Source organism: Triturus cristatus, chromosome 1_2 (assembly GCF_964204655.1).
Source record: "Triturus cristatus chromosome 1_2, aTriCri1.1, whole genome shotgun sequence".
Lineage (NCBI taxonomy): Eukaryota > Metazoa > Chordata > Amphibia > Caudata > Salamandridae > Triturus > Triturus cristatus.
In genome coordinates this window covers 102,379,502-102,407,277 of record NC_140580.1, presented here as the reverse complement: position 1 = coordinate 102,407,277, position 27,776 = coordinate 102,379,502, and the positions used below count along the sequence as shown (strand labels likewise).

General features: G+C 49.7%; 1 protein-coding gene across 2 annotated transcripts in view; it reads right to left on the bottom strand.

Moving 5' to 3' along the window:
- Positions 1 to 27,776, bottom strand: part of EIF3A (eukaryotic translation initiation factor 3 subunit A) — a 735,236-nt gene that overhangs the window by 60,623 nt on the left and 646,837 nt on the right. For both annotated transcript variants that reach the window (XM_085602967.1, XM_085602977.1), the window contains one exon: positions 3,757 to 3,919. In XM_085602967.1, the coding sequence (XP_085459093.1) occupies positions 3,757 to 3,919 (163 nt within the window). The remainder of the gene's footprint in view (positions 1 to 3,756; positions 3,920 to 27,776) is intronic.

The following is a 27,776-nucleotide window of genomic DNA, read 5'->3' as shown; positions in this document are numbered from 1 at the left end:
TGTTCCCTCGGCCTCTGCCTTTGACGTTGTTTCCACGGTATCCACCTCTATTATTCTTATTATAGGTGGTCTGTGCACCTCCTTTAGTGTACTGCGACTGTTGGGAGTTTTGGTTTTTAGATGGTCCTCTGTTGCTAGAGCGACGAAAGGACCCACTCCGAAACTGCTGTGATTGCAGAGCCCCCATAGACTTCGCAGTCTCTATCTTTTTTGATCTTTTCTAGGGTGGTGTCAACTTCGGGGCCAAAGAGGGAGTCAGGGTTGACAGGTTGATTGAGTATAGTTGTCTGTATCTCTGGTTTGAATCTCGAGATTCTTAACCAAGCATGCCTTCTTAACATGACGCTGGTGTTGATAGCCCTAGCTGCAGTGTCCGCTACGTCAAGAGCGCACTTAATGGAAGCGTTGCTTATGAGCTTCCCTTCTCTAATAAGCGACTCTGCTCCTTCCTTATACTGATCTGGGAGGTGCTGTAGCAGTGTCTCTAGGGTATTGAATATGCTACTTACCAGTATGCATCTGTTCTTGGCATGTAGGGCTGCTGACATTCATATCTGTGCATAGATCGCCGCCTAGTGTTGGGTCTGGATGTTTGCACGTTGTTGTCCTGGAAGAGTCTTCGAAGTATCCTGAGATAGGTGACTCCTCCCCTGGACCACAGTGCGCATGGGCATCCTCTCCATCCTTAGATTGTTTTTCGCCATTGTGGCAGTGATGGAGTAGATACAGAAAGTGATGACCATGCTTACAGTAATTCTGAGAGCTGCAGCTGCTACAGGCGCCGGGGAGGAGGGTGGGCGATATGAATGTCAGCAGCCCTACATGCCAAGAACAGATGCATACTGGTAAGTAGCATATTCAGTTCGAGGCATGTGGGCTGCTGAATTCATATCTGTGCATAGAATATATAGCAGTACCCTCTATTAGCGGCGGCTACCAGTGCCAGCTGCAGCGGTCTGAAAAAGAGTTTTGAGAACAGCCTGTCCTACAGCTGCCTGCTGTTTTGATTGCATATCTACACAATAGTGTTTGGTAAATGTATGTGTAGTGGACCAGGTGGCTGCTCTACATATATCATGCAAAGGAATGTTTCCCAGGAAAGCCATGGAGGCCCCTAACTTACGTGTTGAGTGGGCTCGTGGGGGAATCGTTAATGTGCGTTTAGCTTTTTGATAGCAAATTTGAATACATTTAACGATCCATCTGGCTATACCTGCTTTGGAGATGGCGTTACCTTTGTGGTGTGGGGCAAAGGCAACGAAAAGTTGTTTAGTTTTCCTAAAGACTTTAGTCCTGTCTATATAGTACATGAGGGCTCTCTTTACATCCAGTGTATGGAGTGCTCTTTCTGCGACAGTTTGTGGGTTATGAAAGAAAACAGGCAGTTCAATAGTTTGATTCATGTGGAACTGCGATATCACCTTGGGCATGAATTTGGGGTTGGTACGTAGTACGACCCTGTTGGCGTGAACCTGTATGAATGGCTCTTGAACGGTTAGTGCCTGGAGTTCACTAACTCTCCTCAAAGAAGTGATCGCTACTAGGAAAGCTACTTTCCAGGTGAGGAATTGAATCTCGCATGAGTGTAGAGGTTCGAAGGGTGGACCCATCAGGCGTGTGAGGACCAGGTTGAGGTTCCACATTGGAGCTGGTGGGTGGCTTGGAGGAATTACACGTTTGAGTCCTTCCAAGAATGCTTTGATGGCAGGCACTCTGAATAAAGAGAGGTGCTGCCTGTTCTGGAGATAGGCTGATATTGCGGTCAAATGGACACGTATCGAGGTGTATGCCAGATTGCATCGGTATAAGTGTAAGAGGTAACAAATTATGTTTTGGATGGATGCGTCTAGCGGGTTAATGTCATTGTTATTGCAATAAATGACGAACCTTTTCCATTTGGCTGCATAGCAAGCTCTGGTAGTGGGTCTTCTAGCTTCCTTAATGATGCCCATACAGTCAGGTGGCAGGTTTAGGTAGCCAAACTCTAGGACTTCAGGAGCCAGATTGCCAGGTTCAGCTGTTGCGGATCTGGGTGCTGAATCCCTCCCTCTCCTTCGCAGCTGCAGGGCAGGCCTTCTTTTCTTCTCGCTCTTCTTGTAGTTTCGGAATCTGGGGAAGGAAGGTTCAGGGTGCCCCTAAATACTAGATTTAGGGGTGTTACAGGTAGGTGAAGGCCAGGGACCAATGGGTCCTTGTCCTGGGGTGGGTACACCCCCTTTCCTGTGGGAGGGGGGCAGTAGCCTAATCCTGATAGGGTAGGGCCTCCCATCTTCAAGATGGCGAGAGCCCAGAGATGTGCTTCAACCCGCCTCCCCCACCTGAGGGGTGGGGTGGGCAGGCTGGCACATCCCCTGTCCTTGTATGGGGTTTCCGGCCAAGCTTCCCGCCAGAGTGGGGTGTTGCAGTGGCCTGGGGAAACTCCTAGAGGCGGCAGGCCTTTGAAGCTTCCCTTTGCTCATCCTGGGGGAGGAGATCTATCACCTCACCCAGGATGTGCATTGTTGCAGGCCCGGGAGAGCAGGGGCTCTCCCACCCAGGGGTCCAGCAACGTGTCTGCTGTGTGGCAGCCTGGGCAGCCTCAGAGCAGACGTGGATTGTAGGTTAGTTGTAAGGGGGCATCTCTAAGATGCCCTCTGGGGTGCTTGGTACATTAAATCCCACACTGGCATCAGTGTGGGTTTAATGTGCTGAGAAGTTTGATACCACGTTAATGTCTGGTGGGAAGGAACCCGTGGAGTTGACTAGCACCACTGCACTGGTTTCCCAGAGGAAAGCAAACAGCAGTGCGCAGATGACAGAAGGAATCATTTAAATGTTTAGGGGATGCCAACTAACAACTGTCCCTGGTTCTGCAATAGGCAAACTCGGCGAGGTCCGACTCTGCTGGCCAAACTATTCCGTTGGCTCAAGTTCCCCAATATGCCTGTGCAACTGAAAAGGTATTGGCTCCCATTCGCACATCAGTCAGCAGCAAGAGACTTATAATAAAAACTTCACCAAATTAACTTCAGCCGAGCGAATTAGTGTATTTTAATTGTGAGCCGTGCGTTTTAATCCTAGAATCCAGGAAGGTTATACAAATAAATAAAAAGCAACATTACATGAAGAAGAAAAAATGCTGTGAGGAGCGAGAGTGATGACTACAAAAGAATGATACAACAGTGAAGCACAGCGCAAGCAAAAACGCCCACCAAAAAAGTTACACAAAAGCAGATTTAAACAGTACTTGGGACACTAATAATGGATAAAACACAAGAGGAAGAACTAGGAAATATGTTATAGCCAAAAGAAACGGAGGAAAAGTAAGTGACAAACAGCAACAAATTAAAAGTAAGGAGACGGTATGTAAGCCCCTTATAAGATACACTAAATAAAATAGATTTCACAAGCCCAACGCAAGCACTGTGCAGGCGAAATTTAAAAATGGCAAGCTAGAGGCAGTGTGAAAAGGATTTCTAGGGGGCGAAGAACGTCAAATTTAGATGTTGGAGATTTCCCTGACCAAAATTCTAGAGAAAATAGTAAAGTGTAAAATATCCACAACGTTCCAAGTTCCCACTCTCACCCCCAGTAAAAAAACAGAACTCGCATGCAACTGCCAGGATACGGCATAATGGAATTGCAAGTGTTTGGATTTTTAACGGCAAAGTCCTTAATTATAAATGAGGTCACCGCCACTTAACTGGCAACATCAATTTCCAGCTCTACCCAGCGCAATGACAGCATATCAAAGAATAAAATTGTGTTAAAACTAACCTAGGTGTAGGGCGCTTATTTTGTTCAGTGTCCTCACCATCCCTTTCCTCGCGCTCATCAGTCCTTTCTTTTCGTGCCTCTGGAGCTTTCTCTTCTGCAGGCATAGATCCACGGGGAGGACCCCAACTGTCTTCACGGGCCTTTTCACGCTCTCTCCACCCACCTTTATGGGGAAACCAAAATGCATCATACCGGTTATTTAAAACCTCAAGCGGATTTTTCATACATGCAAACAGCATGTAAATCTTCGGTGTTTACAATAGGTAAAGAAAAAATATTTCATGTGAAAACAGCTAAACAGTCAATTGTCTTCTCTAGTGAACGTTTCTAAAGCTGCACCAGAATACCCAGAGCAGATACCACATGGGTTGCAACAGAAACAGTTTTGCTCAGGCAGTGCAGGAACAGCATTAGGATAGATAGCCAGGTCTTCAAATGTAAACAGAAAAAAATACAAAAGCAACAACTTATTATGGGTTTGCAAACATTCAATGCCTAGTCTCATTACCATGTAGGAAATGTCACCCCCCCCCCCCCCCCCAAAAAAAACATTTTAAGGTACCCCCTACCTTGTTATGAGACAACATGTAGATATATCATACCAAAGTGCACTGTGAACATCTAAGCTTAAGCTTTTTGGATGAAAATAGCTAAGCATAGCCCAGATCTTCATCTCTTTCATGATAAAAATATAAAACCAGCAGATTATGACTGCAGGGAAACCTACATATCTCAAGCAAATAAGTTAAGCTTTAAAAGGAATATGCTACTTACCAGTATGCATCTGTTCTTGGCATGTAGAGCTGCAGAGTCACACACTGAGGATAAGATCGCCATCTGGTGTTGGGCTCGGATGATTGCAGGTTGTTGTTGTCTTCGGAAGAAGCCTTTGGTCACGAGGTTGGTGACTCCTCCCCTGGACAACAGTGCGCATGGGCATCCACTCCATCGGCAGATTGTTTTTCGCCATGATGGGAAAAGATGGAGTATATAGAAAAGAAAGAAAGGATGTCCATGTGTAATGTCTAAGTAAGACGGATGCTGGAACAGATACAGGTCCCGGGGAGGCGGGCGGGCGTGTGTGACTCTGCAGCTCTACATGCCAAGAACAGATGCATACTGGTAAGTAGCATATTCCGTTCGAGGCATATGAGCTGCAGATCACACACTGAGGATAGATTATACAGCAGTGCTCCCCTTAGCGGTGGTCGCCTGTATCCGTTGCAGCAGCTTGAAATAAAGTTTTTAGGACAGCCTGGCCCACAGAGGCCTGTTGTTTGGCCTGCACGTCAACACAATAGTGTTTAGTGAAGGTATGCGTGGTAGACCATGTGGCTGCCTTGCAAATGTCTTCTAAGGTAATATTGCCTAAGAAGGCCATAGAAGCCCCTATTTTACGCGTGGAGTGCGCCCTAGGGGGAACTGTAAGTGTACGTTTAGCCTTGAGGTAGCATATTTGGATGCATTTAACTATCCACCGGGCTATTCCTGATTTGGAGATCGGGTTGCCTTTGTGTGGTGGCGCGAAAGCAACAAAGAGTTGTTTCGTCTTTCGAAAAGGTTTTGTCCTGTCGATGTAATAAAGCAAGGCTCTTTTGACATCTAAGGTATGTAGGGCCCTTTCAGCTACCGAGTCTGGATTTGGGAAAAAGACCGGTAGTTCTACTGATTGGTTAAGGTGGAAAGGGGAAATCACTTTTGGAAGAAATTTAGGGTTTGTCCTAAGAACCACTTTGTTACGGTGTAGTTGTAAGAAAGGTTCCTCAAGTGTAAGGGCTTGTATTTCACTTACTCTGCGCAGGGAAGTGATTGCGATAAGGAAAGCTACCTTCCATGTTAGGAATTGCAATTCACATTTGTGCATAGGTTCAAATGGGGGACCCATGAGTCTTGTTAGAACCACATTGAGATTCCACACTGGTGCAGGTGGCAATCTTGGGGGAAGAATTCTTTTGAGACCTTCCATAAACGCTTTGATGGCTGGTACCTTAAAAAGGGACAGGTGTTGCCTATTTTGCAAGTAGGCTGCCAAGGCTGCTAGGTGTAAACGTATAGAGGAATACGCTAGATTGCATCTTTGCAAGTGTAGTAGATAGCAAATGATGTTTTGGATGGAAGCATCCAATGGATGTATGTCATTATTAGCGCAGTAGATGGCAAATCGTTTCCATTTAGCGGCATAACACGCTCTAGTAGTAGGGCGTCTGGCTTCTTTTATGATATTCATACAGTCTGGAGGGAGATTGAGGTAACCGAACTCTAGGACCTCAGGAGCCAGATCGCTAGGTTCAGTGTTTGAGGATCTGGGTGTCTGATTTCTCCATGGTTCTGGGTTAACAGATCCGGGGAGAGGCGTAGCTTTTGATGTGGAACTAAAGATAGTTCCAGAAGTGTGGTGAACCACGGTTGACGTGCCCAAGTGGGAGCCACTAGTATTAGTGTTAGTGACTGTTGTTTCAATTTGCGTACCACAAATGGAACTAGTGGGAGAGGCGGAAAGGCGTACGCAAATCTGCCTGACCAGTTCATCCATAGGGCATTGCCTTTCGACTGTGGGTGTGGAAACCTGGCGGCGAAGGTTGGGCATTTTGTGTTTTCGGGAGTGGCGAACAGGTCTATGTCTGGTTGTCCCCACTTTTGGAAGAAGGGGAGTAGAACCTTGGGGTGTAGTTCCCATTCGTGGATCTGTTGTGTGTGGCGACTTAGGAGGTCGGCCACTTGATTGTGGATCCCTGGGAGATGTTCTGCTAACAGGTAGATGTTTTGGGGAATTGCCCATCTCCAGATTTGCTGTGCCAGTTGGGACAGTTGGAGAGAGTGTGTCCCTCCCTGTTTCTGTATATAATACATTGTCGTCATGTTGTCTGTGCGTATGAGGACAGTTTTGTTCTTTAGGTGAATTTGAAAGGATTTTAGTGCTAGGAACACTGCTAAGAGTTCCAGGTGGTTGATGTGGAGCAGTTTTTGTTGACTGGTCCATCTGCCCTGAGTGGTATGGTGAAGGAGGTGGGCTCCCCACCCCGTGAGAGATGCGTCTGTAGTTAGCACAACTTGTGGAAGAGGCTCTAAGAACGGTCTCCCTTTGGACAGGTTGATGGTGTTCCACCATTTCAGTGAGCGAAGTGAGCGACTGTCCACCAACACCAGATCGGTAAGTTGTCCGTGAGCTTGGTTCCACTGTTGTGCTAAGCATTCCTGTAAGGGACGCATTTGAAGTCGTGCGTGTGGGACTATGGAGATGCATGACGCCATCATGCCTAGGAGCTGCATGAACACTCTTGCTGGGAGAGATGGATGAGTTTGAAAGTGAGAGATGAGATTTTGTATACTGGCTATCCTGGCAGTACTGGGATAGGCAATGGCTTTGGATGTATCTATGGTTGCTCCTAGATACTGATGTAAGTGGGAAGGTTGTAGGTGGGATTTGGGGTAGTTGATAGTGAATCCCAAATCGTGGAGAGTTTGAATCGTGCGATGAGTGTGGAGAACGCATTTTTGGTATGTATTGGCTTTTATGAGCCAATCGTCCAGATAGGGGAAGACATGTATCTGTTGTCTTCTGAGATGCGCTGCCACGACTGCTAGGCACTTGGTGAACACTCTGGGTGCTGTTGTTACTCCGAATGGGAGAACTGTAAATTGATAGTGTTGCCCATCTACCACAAATCGTAGATATTTTCTGTGAGCGGGATGCATAGGGATGTGAAAGTATGCGTCCTTGAGGTCCAATGTGGCGAGGAAGTCTCCCTGTTGTAAAAGTGGGAGGACTTGTTGGAGAGTGGTCATGTGAAAATGATCCGAATGTATATACTGGTTTAGTAGTCTGAGATCCAGTATGGGCCTTAGTGTTTTGTCCTTTTTGGGAATGAGGAAGTATAGAGAATATACCCCTTTTCCCTGATGTTGAAGGGGGACTGGTTCTATCGCATGTTTTTGTAACAGGGATTGAACTTCTTGTTTGAGGAGAGAGAGATGATGCGAGGACATTGGACGTTGTTTGGGCGGTATGTTTGGGGGGGATTGTATGAGTTCGAGGCAGTAGCCAGACTGGATAATTTGTCTTACCCACTTGTCTGTGGTGATGGAAGTCCAGACAGGTAGGAATTGTTGGAGTCGCCCCCCGACCGGAGTGGAATGGTCTGGGGGGAGTGGTGGTAAGTCACTGTTTGGTGGCTGGTGAGGTGCGGGTGTTGTTATTGTTGCCCCGTCCTCGACCTTTGTTATTGTTTCCCCTATAACCTCCCCGGAAATAACCTCTGTTAGGGGATGTTTGTCCAGAATTTTTAAAGGTGGACGTGGTCTCAGTTGATGTGTTTTTGGAGCCTCCTCTATAAAAGGAGCGACGAAAGGAACCCCGGTTTTGAGGAGACTGCAGTGCTCCCATAGACTTGGCAGTTTCATTATCCTTTTTCATTTTTTCTAATGCAGTATCCACTGCAGGGCCAAATAGCTGCTCTTGGTTGAAAGGTTGAGCTAGAATTGCGGTTTGAACCTCCGGTTTAAAACCGGAAATACGGAGCCAGGCATGTCGTCTGAGTAAGACGCTAGTATTGACCGCTCTAGAAGCAGTGTCTGCTGCATCTAAGGCGCATTTAATGGAGGCATTAGATATTAATTTGCCTTCTTGGATGAGGTCAGAGGCCTGGGACTTAAAGGGTTCAGGCAGATGTTGCATAAGGTCCTCGAGTTGGTCATAATGCGCTCTATCATACCTGGCTAACAGGGCCTGGGTATTCGCAATACGCCAATGGTTAGCCGCCTGCGCGGCGACCCGTTTGCCTGAGGCTTCTAAAAGCTTAGACTCTTTGTCTGGGGGAGGCGTTTCTCCAGTTGTCTGTGAGTTAGCGCGCTTCCTGGCATTTGATACGACTAAGGAGTCTAAAGGGAGCTGGGCCTTAATGTATGCAGGGTCTTGCGGGGCTGGTCGGTACTTTTTTTCGATGCGTGGGTTGAGAACCCTAGCTCGAACAGGGTCCTTAAAGACTTCAGTAGCATGCTTTATAACCCCTTTGATCATGGGCAGTATGTGCACAGTCTTTTGTGACTGCTCAAAGGTATCAAGGAGAAAGTCCTCTTCAAGGGCGTCTGTGTGCATTGTGACGCCGTGGAATGTTGCTGCCCTATTTATAAGTTGGCCGAACCCTAGGTGGTCATCAGGAGGGGAGGGCTTGGAGGGGTAGGTAGTGGGGTCAGGCATGTCAGGTATAGGATAAGACCAGTCATCCATGGGTGCTGGGTCTGGGAACGTAAAAGGGTCGTTTGGATCAACAGGATCATTAAATAAATCAGGGTCCGCCCCTCCCCCTAAGTCATCATTATCATCCTGTGGAGGAGGTGAATGATAGGGAGATGGTAAAGGTAAAGGAGAATCAGGAGGAGGAGGAGGGGACGGGTTAGGAGGTAAAACAGGAGAGGAAGGACGAAGTGGTGAAGTAGCACAGTCCTTTTTCCGTATGGGAGCTGGGGGAGGTGTAGTGTCCAGCTTCCGCTTTTTATATGGGATGGCAGTCACATGTCCCGTGTTAGGATTGATGTAGATCCGCTTTTGAGTAGGATCTGGTCGAAAAAGTTCATCTGGCTCCGAAGGTGGTGTCTGCGATGTCCGCTTCGGGTCTTTATGAGCTTTTTTCGGAGCCGACTGAGTTTTCGGAGCCGACTGAGTTTTCGGAGCCGACTGAGTTTTCGGTGCCGACTGAGTTTTCGGTGCCGACTGAGTTTTCGGTGCCGACTGAGTTTTCGGTGCCGACTGAGTTTTCGGTGCCGACTGAGTTTTCGGTGCCGACTGAGTTTTCGGTGCCGACTGAGTTTTCGGTGCCGACTGAGTTTTCGGTGCCGACTGAGTTTTCGGTGCCGACTGAGTTTTCGGTGCCGACTGAGTTTTCGGTGCCGACTGAGTTTTCGGTGCCGACTGAGTTTTCGGTGCCGACTGAGTTTTCGGTGCCGACTGAGTTTTCGGTGCCGACTGAGTTTTCGGTGCCGACTGAGTTTTCGGTGCCGACTGAGTTTTCGGTGCCGATGGACTTTCAGGCATCGATGTTGAAGAACGTCTCGGTGCCGGTGGAGACTTCGGTGCCGAGGAACGTTTCTGTGCCGAAGGAGATTTCGGTCTTGGAGCCTGTTTCGGTGCCAACAGTGGGTTTTTGGGTGCCGAGGGTGTTAAAGGCACAATCAGGTGAGGTTTGCTCGAGCCCGAGCCACCCACAGGCTTAGATGTCTTCGGAGCCGGGCCCGAGGGCGGGGCTTCTGAAGAGGATTTCCGGTCGCGACTGGGCCCAGCTGGCGGAGTCTTGACCAATGCTTTTTTGGATGGGGCAGGGGCAGGGGGGGGTGGTACTCACACGCTGCCCTGGAGTGATGAGGTCATCGGAATCGTCGGCTTCGGACACGATCTCGAGATCTTCGGTGTCGTCTTCGGGAACATCTTGAGCAAAGATGTCCTCCGGTTCTGGAGCTGGTTTGGCCATAATATGGCGTCGAGCTCTTCGGTCCCGGAGGGTCTTCTTCGAACGGAAAGCGGAACAAGCTGGACAGGTGGACTCGTTGTGTTCCGGCGACAGGCAGAGGTTACAAACCTCGTGGTGGTCACTGTGGGGGAACTTCGCTCCACACTGGGGGCATTTTTTGAAGGGTGTCCTGTCCATCAGCCGCTTGCGGAACCGGTCCGAGTTGAGTTCGACGTCGATGGAATGAAGATTAAGTATTTAAAATGATTGCTAGAAGTTTTCTGCTGGAGCGGAAAAAAGTTCATCCGAACCCAATGGCGGAAAAAAACAATCTGCCGATGGAGTGGATGCCCATGCGCACTGTTGTCCAGGGGAGGAGTCACCAACCTCGTGACCAAAGGCTTCTTCCGAAGACAACAACAACCTGCAATCATCCGAGCCCAACACCAGATGGCGATCTTATCCTCAGTGTGTGATCTGCAGCTCATATGCCTCGAACAATGAGTTACTTAGCTGAATCTAAAGTTCTCCAGCATTGGTATCTTTCATATATTGACATGCTTGAATCATTCCCCGTTGTCAGGTTGTAAATCTCCAGAAACTTCAAATTAAAGTAACCAGTGCTTAAATGGCCAAGGGCCTCAGCAGCAAAATTTGTTGAATAACACACCCACCTCATTTAAAACAACCCCAACGTTAACCAATGAGGTGAAGGGCGCAGCTCACACCGCCCCTAGCGATCACCATAGTTTAGATTCTATGTCAGGACCGGAGGCGAGGATTATGCTCCATCTTTCTTTAATTTAAATAGCAGCACTTCAAAGTTAAACAAAACCACTGTTCCCATGAACCATAGGGAACATAGTACAAAACAATAGAGAGTGTCCGTGGGCAGATAGTCCATCATCCATGCACCAATCACAGGGCTCCTGGGGGTATGTAGTCCTCTGTCCTGATCTATTCCTCCTCTTTCTTTAATGCTGGCAGCCTGAGATAAGTGTTTCCCTTTCCTTGGATTGGGTGTGGGAAATGTCATGTTTTCTTGTGATGACAGTTTATTTCACTCGCGTTTCACGCGCGCTGTCTGCTAATGTAATTAGATCAGCTGTAATTAGATCAGCTGGCTTGGTTAACGCGTTCATTTGTAGCGCGCTCTTTTTTCCTCACAACTTCGTTTTTATTGTGCAGATTGTATTTTCATTCCCTTCAGCTGCTGTGCGAGGGAGCCGCTAGTCGGTTTCCCTCGCTCGCACGGCCGTGGGAGCGTTCTTCCTCCCTAACGGCCGGTTGTTTTGGTGCTCAGGCTCGCGGTGCTCCTCCTACCGCTAGAGGGCGCCTGGCGCGCGCCTCATCGGCGAAACGTCTGGCATTCTGCGCATTCCTCGCGCGCTTTTCAATGCCAGAGACGTTTTTCACCGAAGAGCCTGCCCTGCCTTCTACACCCGTGTGGTCTGTTTCCTGCCCTGAGGCAGTGTTTATGTAAACGCCCCCCCCCCCCCAGAGCCTGTTTGAACGCTCGCTTGACGAGTCTGTATCTGCCATTAGGCAGTAAGTATTTACCTGCCTTTAGGCAGCAAGTCTCTTGGCGATTACAATCGCCTTGGGGGGGGGGGGGGTCTGTACCTCCTTAAATAACGCTCTGCAGAGCCAGTATTGGGTCCCATATTGTTGGCAGGGTGCCCCAAGTTTCCCATCGCACCAGGGCTGTGGATCCCAGGGCTTGTTCCCTTCTAAAACGTGAGCACTGCCCGCACCTTATTTAGGCTGACACCCGGCCCCCTACACTATAGAGGTTAACCTCTTTTGCCCCACTTACCTGCTTGACGCTCTTCAGGCATGGAGTCTTACGACGAAGAGCCTTATCAGCAGGACGGTCAGTGGGAGGAGGATCCCTTATCTGACCTACAATGGGAGGAGGACTATTATGACGCGGTGGATGATTCTATCCACAGGGCGGTTGAGCAGGCCATGGGGCCCTTGGAGGATCGCCTTTCCCGTAGAATAGAGGAGGCGTTAGCTAGGGCGCAGAATATTCCTCCGCCTTCCTCCGTTTCCGGTGGTACTCTTGGGGATACCCAGCCTCCTCCTGCCAAACGGCCTAAAGAGACTGGAGTGGATGCTTTCGCTCGCCTTAAGCAGGCGTTCCTAGCGAGTAACCCCACACCGGCAACTCCCGCACCTTCGGGGGAGGTCGCAGACACTGCTGACGACGAGGCTGGCCCATCCCGTCCCTGGCGGCCGTCCCGTCCAGAACCGACTACCGAGGCGCAAAATCTTTGCGCCGACATGCTAGACCCTGATGATATTTTGCATCCCCGCTCCTCGGACTGGGCGCCTTCAGAAAAAGTCGCCCAGTATGTCGCCAGCAGAATCCGTCGGCCGTTAGAGGCCACAGCCAGGAGCTGTCTTAGGGCGGAATGCCCCCGCCCTTCTCTGGAGGGCAAGGTTGCTGCTACACCTGAGATTGACCCACGCATGGCGACTTTCTTGCAAAAATTTGTCAAGGACCCTAAGCGGGGTATTGACAGGTCCTGGCGAGCTTGCCAGGATAAACTCCTTGATGTTCTTGGGCCTGCCACCAAAATTCTTGATATGGCCGAAGACGCCAAAGTATCAGGCTCTCTCATTTCTCCTGACACCCTCTCTGCTTGGGCTCAGCGCGTTGTGGTGTTCCTAGGGAACGCTAACTGCGCGCTCTCTACGGAGAGACGCCGTAGCTTACTCATCAAGGTGGACCCCAAGCTTGGCGACCTCGCTGACTCTGAGGCGGGCTCCGTGGCCCAGGGAGGCCTTTTCGGAGAACCCTTTATTAAGGAATTGGGTAAATTTGTCAATACCTTCACCTCACTGGATAGAGCCCATTCTACCATTAGGAAAGTTTTCCGTTCCAGTGTTTTGCGGGGGGCCGGACGAGGCAGGGGCCGCTCGTCCGGCCGTCCTAATCAGGGCAGAGGGCAAGGCTCCGGTAATGGCAACTACCAGGATCAAGCCAGATTCGGAAACTTCTACCCGACAAGAGGTCGCAGAGGAAAAGGCAGAGGCGGTCGAGACGGTGGAGCCTCCAACTCGTCCGGTGAGTGTTCTCCCTTCTTCCCTTCTAAGAGTGGGGGGCCGTCTGGCGCATTTTTTCCAGGCCTGGACTTCTGTCACGGGGGACGCGTGGGTCCTGCAAACGGTCCGAGGGTTCCACATAGAATTCCATGGGGAACCTTTCCAGTCGGCTCCCCCTCGCCCTCTTTCTTTTTCGGCCGCCGACATGGCGTTGGTCGACCTAGAGGTCTCCGCCTTATTGGACAAACACGCTATCGTCGAGGCGCAGCCTCACTCCAGAGGTTTCCTCAGCAATATTTTCTTGGTCGACAAAGCAGACGGGACTCAGCGCCCAGTTATCAATCTGCGGGAGTTCAAGGAGTGGCTGGTTTACCGCCACTTCAAGATGGAGGGCATTCATCTTTTGCGCGATCTCCTCAGGCCCGGCGATTGGATGGCGCGTCTGGACCTCAAGGACGCTTACCTGGCGATTCCGATTTTTCCCCCTCACAGGAGGTTTTTGCAATTCCAGTGGCGGGACACGGTGTCCTCCGCCCCTTGGTGCTTCACCAAGGTTCTTCGGCCCGCGATCGAACGTTTGAGGGCATCCGGCTTGCGCATGATCGTCTACCTGGACGACATTTTGATTATGGCTCAATGTCCTCGGGTTTTATCGGAACACCTATCGGCGGTGAATCTCCTTCAGAGTTTAGGCTTCATTATCAACAAAGCGAAATCCGTCCTGCTTCCGGCCCAACAAGTGACGTTCCTAGGATTCGTAATCGACTCGGTGGCAGCCACCCTCAGCCTGCCCTCTCGCAAAATGACCAAGATTTGTCACGAGATCAGAAGGTCCCTCGCTCAGTCGCGCCTCTCTCCCCGCCAACTGGCCCGCATAGTCGGTCTTCTCTCAGCCTCCATCCAAGCGATTTTTCCGGGCCCATTGCACTACAGGGCTTTACAACGCCTGAAGGCACGGCACCTTCGCAGGGGCCTCTCGTACTCCCGGAAAGTCCTCCTTTCGGCCGAAGCCAGGGAGGAATTGCAGTGGTGGCTTGCCAATATGGAAGCCTGGAATGGGCGGGCGATCTTTGGTTCCGCGCCCGATATCGTCATCGAATCCGACGCCAGCAGGTCCGGATGGGGCGCACGATGTGGAGAGTATGCTACCGGAGGTGTGTGGTCACCGCAAGAGCAGCGGCTTCACATCAATTGCCTAGAGCTGTTGGCAGGGTCCTTTGCGATCAAATGCTGGACCAAGGACTTGGTCCGTTCTTGCGTCCTTCTCAGGATGGACAACGTATCCGCGGTGCGTTACATCAACCACCTGGGGGGTACCCGCTCTCGAGCGCTTTCCGACCTGGCGGCGAATTTTTGGCAGTATTGCCTCGACCATCATGTTTCCGTCACGGCGGAATACCTTCCGGGCCACAGCAACCAAGTGGCAGATTTCCACTCTCGGCATGTTCAGGACGCGAGTCTGTGGAAACTTCATCCGGGGGTGTTTGCGGACCTCCAGAGCTTCTGGGGCCCGTTTTCGGTGGATCTATTTGCATCCCGGTTGGATCATCAACTGCCCCGCTTCTTCAGTTGGCGTCCGGACCCTCTGGCGACAAGCACGGATGCTTTTCTCCAGGATTGGAGTCAGGAGACGGGTTATGCCTTCCCCCCGTTTGCCATGCTAACGAGAGTTTCCGCGCAGGTGCGTCGCCAGGGGGTGGACATTGTGCTGATATCTCTGATTTGGAGATCTCAGGTTTGGTTTCCAGTTCTTCTGGAACTTTCCTGAGATTTTCCAATCCTACTACCCTGCTTCCCGACTCTTCTCACCTGCTCATAGCGAAGGGCTCCCTTGCCCTGATGGCCTGGCGGATTACCGGGGACGATGGGCGATCCCGGGCCTTTCGGGAACAGCTGAGAAGCTCATGTCAAGGGCTTGGGCCGATGGTACGGTCAAACGATACCGATCCACTTGGAGACGTTGGGTGCGTTGGTGTGTGCGACGGAATCTCGATCCCGTGGCGGCTGATGTGACCTCAATCGTAAATTTCTTAGCCGCTTTAGCTGAAGACGGGTTGGCTTATAGAACCATCAATACTTTTCGCTCGGCCATTTCGGCCGAACACTCCTTAGTGGACGGCTCCCCGGTGGGAGAGCACCCTTGGGTTTGTCGCCTTCTCCGAGGCATCCGTCTTTCAGTGCCACCGGAGCCTCGTTATTCCCAGCTGTGGGACGTGAACCAGGTCCTAAATCTTTTCTTGTCTTGGCAACCGAACCGTTACTTATCTCGGAAGGAGCTTTCGGCCAAATTGGCTATGCTTCTTTGCCTCGTATCTTGTCGACGAGTGTCGGATGTGCGGGCATTGGATGTCTCAGGAAGGATTTTTACCCCCTTTGGGGTTACTTTCACTATCCGAAGGCGAACGAAATGCGGTACCACCTCCATTTCCTACCCGGCTTTTCCGGACTCTCCGAAACTTTGCGTAGTGTCCTGCCTCAAGGCTTACGAAGAAATGTCGGACGAGTTCCGTCCTCCCGGAGAGCGTCAGTTGCTTATCGCGCTGAGGAAACCGCACAGGGCGGTCTCCTCCCCCACGATAGCCCGTTGGGTTCGTTGGGTAATGCAGGAAGCAGGCATTGACCTCCGTCTTTTTGGGGCCCACTCTACAAGAGGGGCCATGGCTTCTAAAGCGTTTACCCTGGGAGCTCGTCTAGAAGACATTCTCAATGCGGCAGATTGGTCTTCGGACTCCACCTTTAAACGCTTTTATTTCAAACCAGTGCTGGATATGGCACATTTGGTGGTGAGCAAGCTTTAAACGAGCATAATCCTCGCCTCCGGTCCTGACCTAGAATGAAAAATTTCCTAGCTAACGTAACGGAAAGTTTCAATTCTATTAAGGACTCGGAGGCGAGGATTATCCCACCCAGGGTATCGGTTCTGGGGATACCTTTCCCACCCTCGTACTGGGGTAAGTAACAGGTCTTCTTCTGGATTTGTATTTTGCTTGTACCAGTTAAATGTGCCGACATTCTTTCCTTGCAGGGCTAAGCCTTAGCCAAGGTTCTCGCTTACGCTGTCCTTTGCATCTACAGGCGATTCTGGCAAACAAGATTCATGAGGATCTGGGACTGGCTGGCCTACAGCATCGAAAGAGGAGGAATAGATAAAGACCGAGGACTACATACCCCCAGGAGCCCTGTGATTGGTGCATGGATGATGGACTATCTGCCCACGGACACTCTCTATTGTTTTGTACTATGTTCCCTATGGTTCATGGGAACAGTGGTTTTGTTTAACTTTGAAGTGCTGCTATTGAAATTAAAGAAAGATAGAGCATAATCCTCGCCTCCGAGTCCTTAATAGAATTGAAACTTTCCGTTACGTTAGCTAGGAAATTTTTCATTTCGTAGCACAAGTTGTAGTGTGCTGGGTTTTTGTTGCAGTTACACCCCACTTTATGCCTGTTTTTGATGAAACTGACTGAAGTGTACTGGGTTGCTGCTAACCAGGTACCCAGTACCAGTGTTCTTTCCCAAATATGTTCAGTTTCCCCCCAATTGGCAAACAATTTAGCACCCTTGGCAAGTCCCTAGTAAACAGTAACCCCTGATGCCCGAGGGACAAAATAGGGTCCCTAAGGACAACAGAATGAATTGTGCCACCCTAAGGGACTCCTCAAAAAGCACATGCCAGGCTGCAAGTGCAGGCTGCATGTCATGGTGCTGACAAAAGTGAAAACACAACGTCACACATCCCTGTGTGCCACGTCCACTAACACTGCATGTAATATTTGTAAGTCACCCCTAAAGCAGGTCTGACAGCACTAAGGCAGGGCGCTGAAAATTACAAGTGAGAGCATACCTCCATGAGCAATATGCCCCTATGCTGGCCAGTCATATCATTGCCAGTACAAGTGACCAGGAAAGCCATTTTAAGATGTACTGGACACTGGTGAAGAAAACAAGTTACTTGCCTATAACTTTGGTTCTCCAGTATTGGTAACTTTCATAGATTTCCATAGCTCGTATCATTACCAGTCATCGGAATGGGAGTCTCGGTAAACAAAAAAACATAGCAGTAGGTACAAAAGAGAAAGAAAAAAGGCCTAGGTCTCATTCCTTTTTGTAGCATATCCACCTCTTTTTGCAAAAGAGACCAAAGTAAAGCAACAGCCAAATCAGATTAGCCTCACCCCACAGAACCCTCCTGAGAGAACCTCAGATTTCCGTAGCCGTTGTGTAACAGTATAACCAAAACCTGCTGAGGGCTGAGCTTTCCCAGGGGAGGAGGGTGGGCACATGGGAATCTATGAAAGTTACCAATACTGGAGAACCAAAGTTACAGGTAAGAACTTGTTTTCTTACTCCAGTATTGGAACTTTCATAGATTCCCATAGCTTGTATCAGAGTAGCTAGCAGTCCGAAGCATATTTTGCTCCCTTAGTGACATCTCTTCCTCTATTTTTTTTTATTTAAATAAAACATCAAACAACAGTGCAATCACAAAGAACACATAGCAAAATGTGCAAATAACAATAACAAGGGAAGAAAGGAAAGCTCACCACTCAATGGAAGAGGTTCCTCAGGACTGCCTGGCCTACAGCCGTGTCTTCTTGTGCCAAGGTCTCCAGGCAGTAATGTCTTGCAAAGGTGTGCGTGCTGCTCCAAGTTGCAGCCCTGCAGATGTCTTTAATCTGGACTCCCGCAAAGAGAGCCGTAGAGGAAGCCATCGACCTTGTCGAGTGTGCTCTAATTCTGCCCTCTAGAGGCTTGTCCGCTGCACAATGACAGAACTGTATAGCACTGGCGATCCATCGAGCAATACCCTGCTTGGACAGGGGTAAGCCTTTGCGGGGAGCACTGAATACAATGAACAATTGAAAGATTTCCAAAATTCTTTAGTACAGTCCAGATAAAATTTCAAGCACCGTTGCATGTCCAGCTAATGAAGTGCCCTTTCTGCCGACGTAGAAGGCTAAGGAAAGAAAGCCTTGAGAATCACCGGCTCATTTAAATGAAAGTCCGAAGGCACCTTTGGTATGAACTTTGGATTAGTCCTTAGAATCACTATTTCTTTTGAATTGGAGGAAAGGCTCCTGGATTGTGAGAGCTTGTAATTCTCCAATACGTCTGGCCGAAGTGAGAGCAAGAAGGAGCGCCAATTTCCGAGAGGAATTTCAAATATGCTCGATGAACCGGTTCAAAGGGATGCTTCATCAGCTGGGTGAGAACCAAGTTCAAATGCCATGTGGGGGGTGTGAGAAAGTGCCATCTTTCTTGCATGGTATGCCCCCACTTTTTGCTAAATTGCTGAATGAACTTCGATTGAGTGTACCCTGGGTTCCTGCCAATCAGGTGCCCAGGGCCTATGTTCCTTCCTTAAACCACACAAACTCCAAATTGGAAAACCCTAGCCACATGTCAGCCCCTAGTAAATGGTACCCTAGGTACCCAGGGCCTTGTGGCCAGGGAAGGCCTCTAAGGGCTGCAGCACTCATTGTGCCACCCTCAGAGGCCCTGTACCCTTACACACACACTGCCCTTGCAGGCTGAGTGTCTGGGTGCAGGACAAAACAAAGAGTCGACATGGCACACATCACTGTGTACCATGCCCATCACCTACACTGCCAAGGCATATGTCAGCCACCCCTCTAGCTGGGTGCATTACGCCTATGGTGTGGGCGCAGGAGCCCTGTGCCCCTACAGTACCTGGGTCCATTCCTGGGCACTGCAAGTGCAGTGCTGTCATTTAAGAGTACATGGTGCTGAGAGCTTGTCAAACACGAGCTCCACAGCACCATATTGGCACCACTGAAGCCTGGGAAGTTTGGTATCAAACTTCTCAGCACATTGAACCCACACTGATGCCAGTGTAGGATTTAATGTACTAAGCACCCCAGAGGGCATCTTAGAGATGCCCCCTTACAGCTAACTTACAATCCACGTCTGCTCTGAGGCTGCCCAGGCTGCCACACAGCAGACACGTTGCTGGACCCCTGGGTGGGAGAGCCCCTGCTCTCCCGGGCCTGCAACAATGCACATCCTGGGTGAAGTGAAAAATCTCCTCCCCCAGGATGAGCAAAGGGAAGCTTCAAAGGCAGGCCGCCATTTGGAGTTTCCCCAGGCCACTGCAACCCCCCCACTCTGGCGGGAAGCTGGGCCGGAAACCCCATACAAGGACTGGGGATGTGCCAGCCTGCCCACCCCACCCCTCAGGTGGGGGAGACGAGGTGAAGCACATCTCCGGGCTCTCGCCATCTTGAAGATGGGAGGCCCTACCCTATCAGGATTAGGCTACTGCCCCCCTCCCACAGGAGAGAGGCAGGATAGGGGGTGTACCCACCCCAGGACAAGGACCCATTGGTCCCTGGCCTTCACCTACCTGTAACGCCCCTAAATCTAGTATTTAGGGGCACCCTGAACCTTCCCTCCTTAGATTCCAGATAGAAAACTACAAGAAGAGCAAGAAGAACAAGGACCTGCCCTGCAGCTGCTAAAAAGAGAAGACGACACCAACTGCTTTGGCCCCAGCCCTACCAGCCTGTCGACTCTCGAACCTGCACCAGCGCGGCATCTCTCGTGGCCAGCAACCTCACCAACCCCGGAGGACCTGGCTACCTTTTAGCTCTAAGCCCCTGGGACTCCCACGAGTAGAGGCTCTACTCAAGAAACCTATTTGCTATCCCTGGCACCAGCCCGGGACCGCAGACCCAACACACTCTGCACCAGCCAAGCCTGGCCAGTGCCGGAGTGGACAAAGACCCCGAGGACGACCCCACGGCGACTGTGACCCAGAGTCCGGCACCCAAGGACCCCCCTATACATCCCGGAAGAAGCCTGCAGCCTCAGAACCAAGTGCCACCCCAGCCGCGATCAACCAGAGGGTAAGATTCCCGACGTCAAAAGGCACCCCTGCACCCGGCGCCCTGCGGCCCTCTGTGCCCAATCCCGGGGTACCCACCTAACCTACAACTACCCAACTTACCTCTCGAAGTGGTGGTGGCACCTTAAACATCCTAGTCCCCGAGCCTGCAGCCTTTTTCCAAACCGGAACATTCCCATTGATTTCCATTGAGCGCCCGAAGGCTCAAAAGCACCCTGCACCCAGCCGCCCGAGTGGCCCTGGCAGTGCCCTCTCTACACTAACCTACTTCCCCACTTGCCCTGAGTAAGTGACCAGGAGCCCAGCTCCCACAGCCGCGTGGCTTGCCAGACAGCAGCCACCAACCAAGGCCCCCCTATCCCTCATAGGATAACATTGGGCCTAACTCTCTCTGCACCCGGCCGTCCTGAAACCGCTGAGGGTGAACCAACTGTACCTACCTGACACTGGGGGACCCCTGAGTCCATGCCCGGAATTTCAACACTGCCAGTCGAGTACTTACCCTTAAACCGCTAACTTCATTTTCCTCATAGGGTAACATTGACTGGCTTTTTCTTCAAAAATCTTCTAAGTGTGAACTTTTCAAAACTGCAAAAATTCACCAAAATTCAGCCAAGTGACAAAAACGAATTTACTCACCTGCTCCTAGGTGAGCTCCCAGTGCTGGATCTTGGTGCCCAGCCCTGACCCTGAAAAGTGTTCACAACTATACTTACCTCTAACTCATTTTTCTCCCATAGGAAACCATTGTCTGCTTTTCTGTGAAATTTCTTCTAAGTGTCTATTTTTGCAAATTTGAAATATTCTTTTAAAATCGTACCATTTCTGAAAACGAAATTACTTACCTGCTTTTGATAAGGACCCCAGTCCTGGGTTACTAAAGTAACGATAAAGTACTCTACCTGCAATGTGAATTTCTTGCCATAGAGATCCATTGAATGTTTTCTTTGAAATATTTTCTAAGTGCTAACTTTTGAAATAGCTAAATATTATTTAAAAATCATTACAGTTATTAAGTCGACTTTCATCACTTGATTCTGAATACTGACCCAAGGCTGGTTCTAGGAGCCAGACCTGGAATTCCAAAAGTAATCTGAAAAGTAATTTATTACAAATAACCTGAATTTACCATTGAGCTCAATGCATTGTTATGTTTAGGAAATAGGATTGTTTATTGCAACCAACTGTGACTGTTTACACAAATTTATTGCTTAAGACAAAAGTATTTATATTCAACCTCTCATTCTGAGAAAGTATATTTTTACCCCCTTTGTGGTTCTAAAAATAAAACAAGCATATATTTTATATATATAAACCATTGGCCTAGAGTTCAGTTATTGAGTGTGTGAAACCATTTGCTGACTGAGTGTGTACAATAAATGCTTTGCACTGTCCTCTGGTACTGCCTTACTGCTCGACCAAGCTACCACTTTTGAGAGTAAGGTCATACCTAACTTTGACCTCTATCAGCCTCTGGGGGACTGTGGACTCTGTACACCCTGTACCTATTAGGGAACAGTATATACAGAGCCACTTTCTCACAGGGGGTAGAGGCCTCACTGGAGGAAAGACTCGAAATAGGCCTTTGAGAAATTGTTTGACAACTCTGGATGACCAGAGAAGGCCCAGATGCAGTGCGTCTGTAGCGAGAAACTGCAGCCAAGTGAACCTTTATGGATGAATGAGCCAGACCTGCCTTAGCCAAGGACAGGAAATAAGGAAGAACCTGGTGAGGTTGAGACAAGAAAGGGTCCACACCTTTCTGTTGGTACCAGATGCAAACCGTTTCCATTTTAAACGGTAAGTCTTGTTAGTGGAAGAAGCTCGAGCCTGAGAGAGACTATCTCTTATCTCTTCCGAGAGATGAAGATCTCGGAATTCCCGCTGCTCAGGAGCCATGCTGACAGGTGTAAGGAAGGATGCCAGATCTGGCCCTGGGACATCGTGAGAAGATCCGGAATCGCCCGTAGAGGGGCCAGAGAAAGGAGGTGAAGCTCCGTGAACCAAAACTGCCTAGGCCAAGCTGGAGCTATTAGGATCATCTTGTATGGCTCCGTTTTGATCTTCCTGAGTATTCTCGGTATAAACGGAATGGGGGGGAAAGGCGTATACAAATGCTTCTGACCAAGCCATCGAAAGCGCATTCCGAAGCGATCCGCGATGGTGTAGTTTGCTTGCGTAAAACTGACATTTTCTGTTCACCGGGGTAGCAAAGAGATCTATTGAGGGTTTGCCCCACCGGTGGAAAATGTCCTCCAAGACCATCTGGTTTAGTTCCCATTCGTGGCTGACTGACGAAAGCCTGCTGAGCCTGTCTGCCTTTTCGTTTAGCACTCCTGGTAGGTGTTCTGCCTTGAGCGATATTCCGTGTAGGATTGCCCACTCCCAAATTTTCGGGGCCTCCAGCGACAACGGAAGAGATCTGGTACCCTCTTCCTTGTTTATGTAGTGCATGGCCGTGGTGTTGTCCGTGCGGACAAGAACCGTTGAACCCTGCAATCGTGGAAGAAATGCTTGCATTGCCAGATGAATCGCTCTGAGCTCCAGGAGGTTGATGTGAAGAAGGCGGTGCCGGGGCAACCAATGCCCGCTTACATGCAAGTCTTGAAGCACCCCACCCCAGCCTTCCAGCGAGGCATCTGTTGTTACAACTTGAGGAGCCGGATTGCTTACGAAGGATAGACCTTGGGATACATTTTATTCCTTTGTCCTTCCTTTGTCCACCACAAGGCTGCTTTTTTGATTGTCGCAGGAATCACCACCTTGTCGTCGAAGGAGCTGTGTACTTGCTGCCATTGCATGTCTAGTTGCTCCTGAAGAGATCGCATCCGCAACCTGCAGTGGGCTATCAGAGGGATGCACTCCTAGAAGGGATTTTTAACGGCGTACTGAAAGACACTTTCTTTTTCTCAACAGATGAGCCAAGGACCTCTGTTTCTCTCGTTTTCGAAGGATGGAGAATCCTTTTTGAGACGTATCCAAGATAGCCCCTAGGAATCGTGCTTTCTTGGACGGACAGAGAGATGGCTTCTCCCTGTTGAGAGTCAGACCCAGACTGCTGAACAGTCGTACATGCTTCGACTGTCTCCTCCGCTGTCCGCCTGGACAGAGTCTTCAGCAACCAGTCGTCCAGGTAGGTGAAGATTTGAAAGGAATATGCTACTTACCAGTATGCATCTGTTCTTGGCATGTAGAGCTGCAGAGTTGTACACTTAGCATAGATCGCCATCTGGTGTTGGGCCCGGATGTTTGCAGTTTGTTTTTCTTCTTGGACAGTCTTTGGAAGTCACGAGTTTGGTGACTCCTCCTTCGGTCCGTACTGCGCATGGGCTTCGGCTCCATCCTCAGATTGTTTTTCGCCAACAGGGAAATGATGGAGCGTAGTAATAACAGTGAGAAACCCATGTGTTGTATCTAAATAAGATGCACTGGAACGGATACAGGTAGCCGGGGAGGCGGGTGGGCGTGTACAACTCTGCAGCTCTACATGCCAAGAACAGATGCATACTGGTAAGTAGCATATTCCGTTCGAGGCATATGAGCTGCAGATTGTACACTTAGCATAGATTATATAGCAGTACCCAACCTTAGCGGCGACCACCGGTATCCGTTGCAGCTGTTTGAAAAAGTGTCTTTAGTACAGCCTGGCCCACCCTAGCTTGCTGCTTGGAATGCACATCTACACAGTAGTGTTTTGTGAAGGTGTGCGGTGTAGACCATGTGGCTGCCTTGCAGATGTCATCCAAGGGTATATTCCCTAGAAAAGCCATAGAAGCCCCTAACTTTCTTGTAGAGTGGGCTTTAGGAGGAACAGATAATGTTCTCTTTGCCTTTTGATAGCAAATTTGTATGCATTTTACAATCCACCTAGCTATCCCTGATTTCGAAATGGGGTTGCCTTTATGTGGTGGAGAGAAGGAAACGAACAATTTTTTAGTCTTCCTGAAGGGTTGCGTTCTTTGTATGTAGTATAGCAACGCCCTTTTCACATCAAGTGTGTGTAAGGCCCTTTCCGCAACAGATTGGGGTTGCGAAAAGAAGACAGGTAATTCCACTGATTGATTGAGATGGAAGGGGGAAATGACTTTGGGCAGAAACTTCGGATTTGTGCGAAGTATGACCTTGCTGTGATGCATTTGTATGTAGGGTTCCTGTATGGTGAACGCTTGTATTTCACCAACCCTTCTAAGGGAAGTGATAGCTACAAGGAAAGCTGTTTTCCAGGTGAGAAACTGTAGCTCACATTTGTGCATTGGTTCGAAGGGCGGACCCATTAGTCGTGTAAGAACTAAATTTAGATTCCATACAGGGGAAGGTGGTGCCCTGGGAGGAATTACTCGTTTAAGGCCTTCCATGAAGGCTTTAATAGCGGGCACTCTGAAGAGTGATAAATGCTGTCTGTTTTGTAGATAAGCAGCGATCGCTGCTAGGTGTAGGCGTATGGATGAATATGCCAGGTTACACCTGTGAAGATGGAGCAGATAGCATATGATGTGCTGTATGGATGCATCTAGAGGGTTGATTGTATTATTACGGCAGTAAATTACAAATCTTTTCCACTTTGCGGCATAGCATGCTCTAGTGGTAGGACGTCTGGCTTCCATGATGATGTTCATGCAATCAGGGGGAAGGTTAAGGTATCCGAATTCTAAGATTTCAGGAGCCAGATCGCCAGGTTGAGCTGAGCTGGGTCCAGGTGCCTGATTTCTCCATGGTTCTGGGTTAGGAGGCATGGGGATAGGTGCAGTTTTTGATGTGGTACCACTGATAGTTGTAGTAGCGTGGTGTACCACGGCTGCCTGGCCCACGTGGGAGCTACCAGAATGAGTGTGAGGGAGTGCTGTTGTAGCTTCCTGACCACTAATGGAATTAGTGGGAGAGGTGGAAAGGCGTATGCAAATCTGCCTGACCAGTTCATCCATATCGCATTGCCCTTGGACAATGGGTGTGGGTATCTGGCGGCGAAGCTTGGGCATTTTTTGTTTTCGTGGGTGGCGAAGAGGTCTATCTGAGGATGCCCCCACTGTTGGAAGAATGGGTGAAGAACTTGTGGATGCAGTTCCCATTCGTGTAGTTGTTGCGTTTGTCTGCTGAGCAGATCTGCCATGGTGTTTTGTACGCCTGGAACGTGCTGTGCCAGGAGAAAGATGTTTTGGGGAATTGCCCATCTCCATATGCTCTGGGCTAAGCGGGAGAGCTGGGGAGAGTGTGTCCCCCCCTGTTTTTGTATATAATACATCGCAGTCATGTTGTCTGTGCGAATGAGGACTGCTTTGCCCGAAATCTGTTTTTGGAAAGATTTTAGGGCTAGAAAGATCGCCAAGAGCTCCAGATGGTTGATGTGGAGCGATTTTTGCTGTGGCGTCCATAGACCTTGCATGGTGAGGTGTAGGAGGTGCGCTCCCCAGCCGGAGAGCGATGCGTCCGCTGTTAGAATCACCTGAGGAACCGGGTCCAGGAACGGCCGCCCTTTGGAAAGGTTTGTGGTGTTCCACCACTGCAGAGAGTGATGTGTGCGGCCGTCCACCAACACCAGATCCGTCAGCTGACCCTGGGCCTGGTTCCACTGTTGTGCTAGGCACTCTTGAAGTGGACGCATGTGTAGTCTTGCATGGGGCACTATGAAAATGCAAGACGCCATCATTCCTATGAGCTTCATAAACACTCTTGCTGGAAGAGAGTGTTGAGGAAGGAATGTTTTGCGTAAGGCTTGAATGCTTGTGATTCTGGCTGAGTTTGGATAGGCAATACCCTTGGAGGTGTCTATAGTGGCCCCGAGATATTGCTTTGTGTGAGATGGTATGAGGTGGGACTTTTGGTAGTTCACCGTGAAGCCTAGCTGGTGGAGCAGTTGGATGGTGCTGTTTGTATGTTGCACACATTGGTCGTAGGACGCGGCTTTTATCAGCCAGTCGTCTAGGTAAGGGAAGACGTGAATATGTTGACGTCTGAGGTGTGCTGCTACTACTGCTAGGCATTTGGTAAACACCCGTGGTGCGGTGGTGACCCCGAAGGGGAGAACCGTGAATTGGTAATGTTGCCCGTCCACCACGAACCTGAGGTATTTCCTGTGAGAGGGGTGTATTGGAATGTGAAAGTATGCGTCTTTCAGATCCAAGGTTGTGAGAAAGTCTCCCTGGCAGAGGAGTGGGAGGACTTGTTGTAGGGTGACCATGTGAAAATGGTCTGAATGTATGTAGGCATTTAGAGGCCGGAGGTCGAGAATGGGTCTGAGGGTCCCGTCTTTCTTTGGTATTAAGAAATATAGGGAGTAGACCCCTAGATTTTGTTGATGGACGGGGACCTGCTCTATAGCGTGTTTTTGGAGGAGTGAGAGTACCTCTTGTTTGAGCAGTGTGGAATGTTCTTGAGACATTGGACGGTGCCTTGGTGGGATATTGGGTGGGGTAGATGTTAGCTCGAGACAGTACCCTGACCGAATAATTTGGGTCACCCATTTGTCCGATGTTATGGACTCCCATGTGTGGATAAAGTCTTGTAGTCTGCCCCCGACCGGAGTTGGATGGTCTGGGGGGAGCGGAGGGGAGTCATTGTGCGGGTGGGGTGGCAGAACGGGTGTTGTTGGTTTTGCCCCTGCCCTTATTGTTGTTGCCTCTGTAACCACCCCTTTGATTGCCCTTTGAAAAGGTATTTTGAGGAGGGGACTTGTAGGAGGTAGAGGCGTTATCGGTGGAGGAGCCTCTGCCTGTGCCACGAAAGGACGAGCGTCGAAAGGAACGTTTAGAGGCTTGTGTTTGGAGTGCCCCCATAGACTTTGCTGTGTCTGTGTCCTTTTTCATCTTTTCCAACGCTTCGTCTACCTTTGGCCCAAAGAGAGTTTGCTGGTCAAAGGGGTGATTGAGTATGGACGCCTGGACTTCAGGCTTGAACCCTGAGATCCTGAGCCAGGCATGGCGACGAAGCAGGACACTTGTATTTATGGCTCTAGAAGCAGTGTCGGCTGCATCGAGGGCACACTTAATGGAGGTGTTTGTAATTAGTTTACCCTCCTGTATCAGGTCATGAGCCTTGCGCTTGTGTTTTTCTGGAAGGTGCTGCATAAGAGCCTCTAGTTCGTCATAGTGTGCTCTGTCATATCGCGCAAGCAGTGCTTGTGTGTTTGCAATGCGCCATATGTTTGCAGCTTGGGAGGCGGTGCGTTTACCAGACGCGTCCAGAAGTTTATATTCCTTGTCTGGCGGTGGGGCTTCTCCTGAGGATTGGGAGTTAGCCCGCTTTCTAGCTGTGGAGACAACTAGGGAATCTAGGGGAGCAGGGCCCTTAATGTATGCAGGGTCTGTGGGTGCCGCTTTGTACTTCTTCTCTATTCTAGGGTTCAGTACTCTGGCCCTGACAGGGTCTTTGAACACCTCTGTAGCGTGCTTGGTGACACCCTTAAGCATGGGTAAAATAGAAGTGGATTTGTCTTGTATGTCAAATGTATCCAGTAGGAAGTCTTCTTCCACTGGTTCACTGTGCATGTCCACCCCATGGTAGTGTGCTGCTCTCTGCACTAAATGATGAAACCCCTAAGGAGTCCTCTGGAGGAGACGGCCTGGATGGGTATAGGTCGTCCTGAGGTATATCTGGTATATCAGGGTTATTGTAATCCTCCCATGGGTCTGGGGTCCCTGGTGGAGTGGGATCCATTGGGGCGTCCG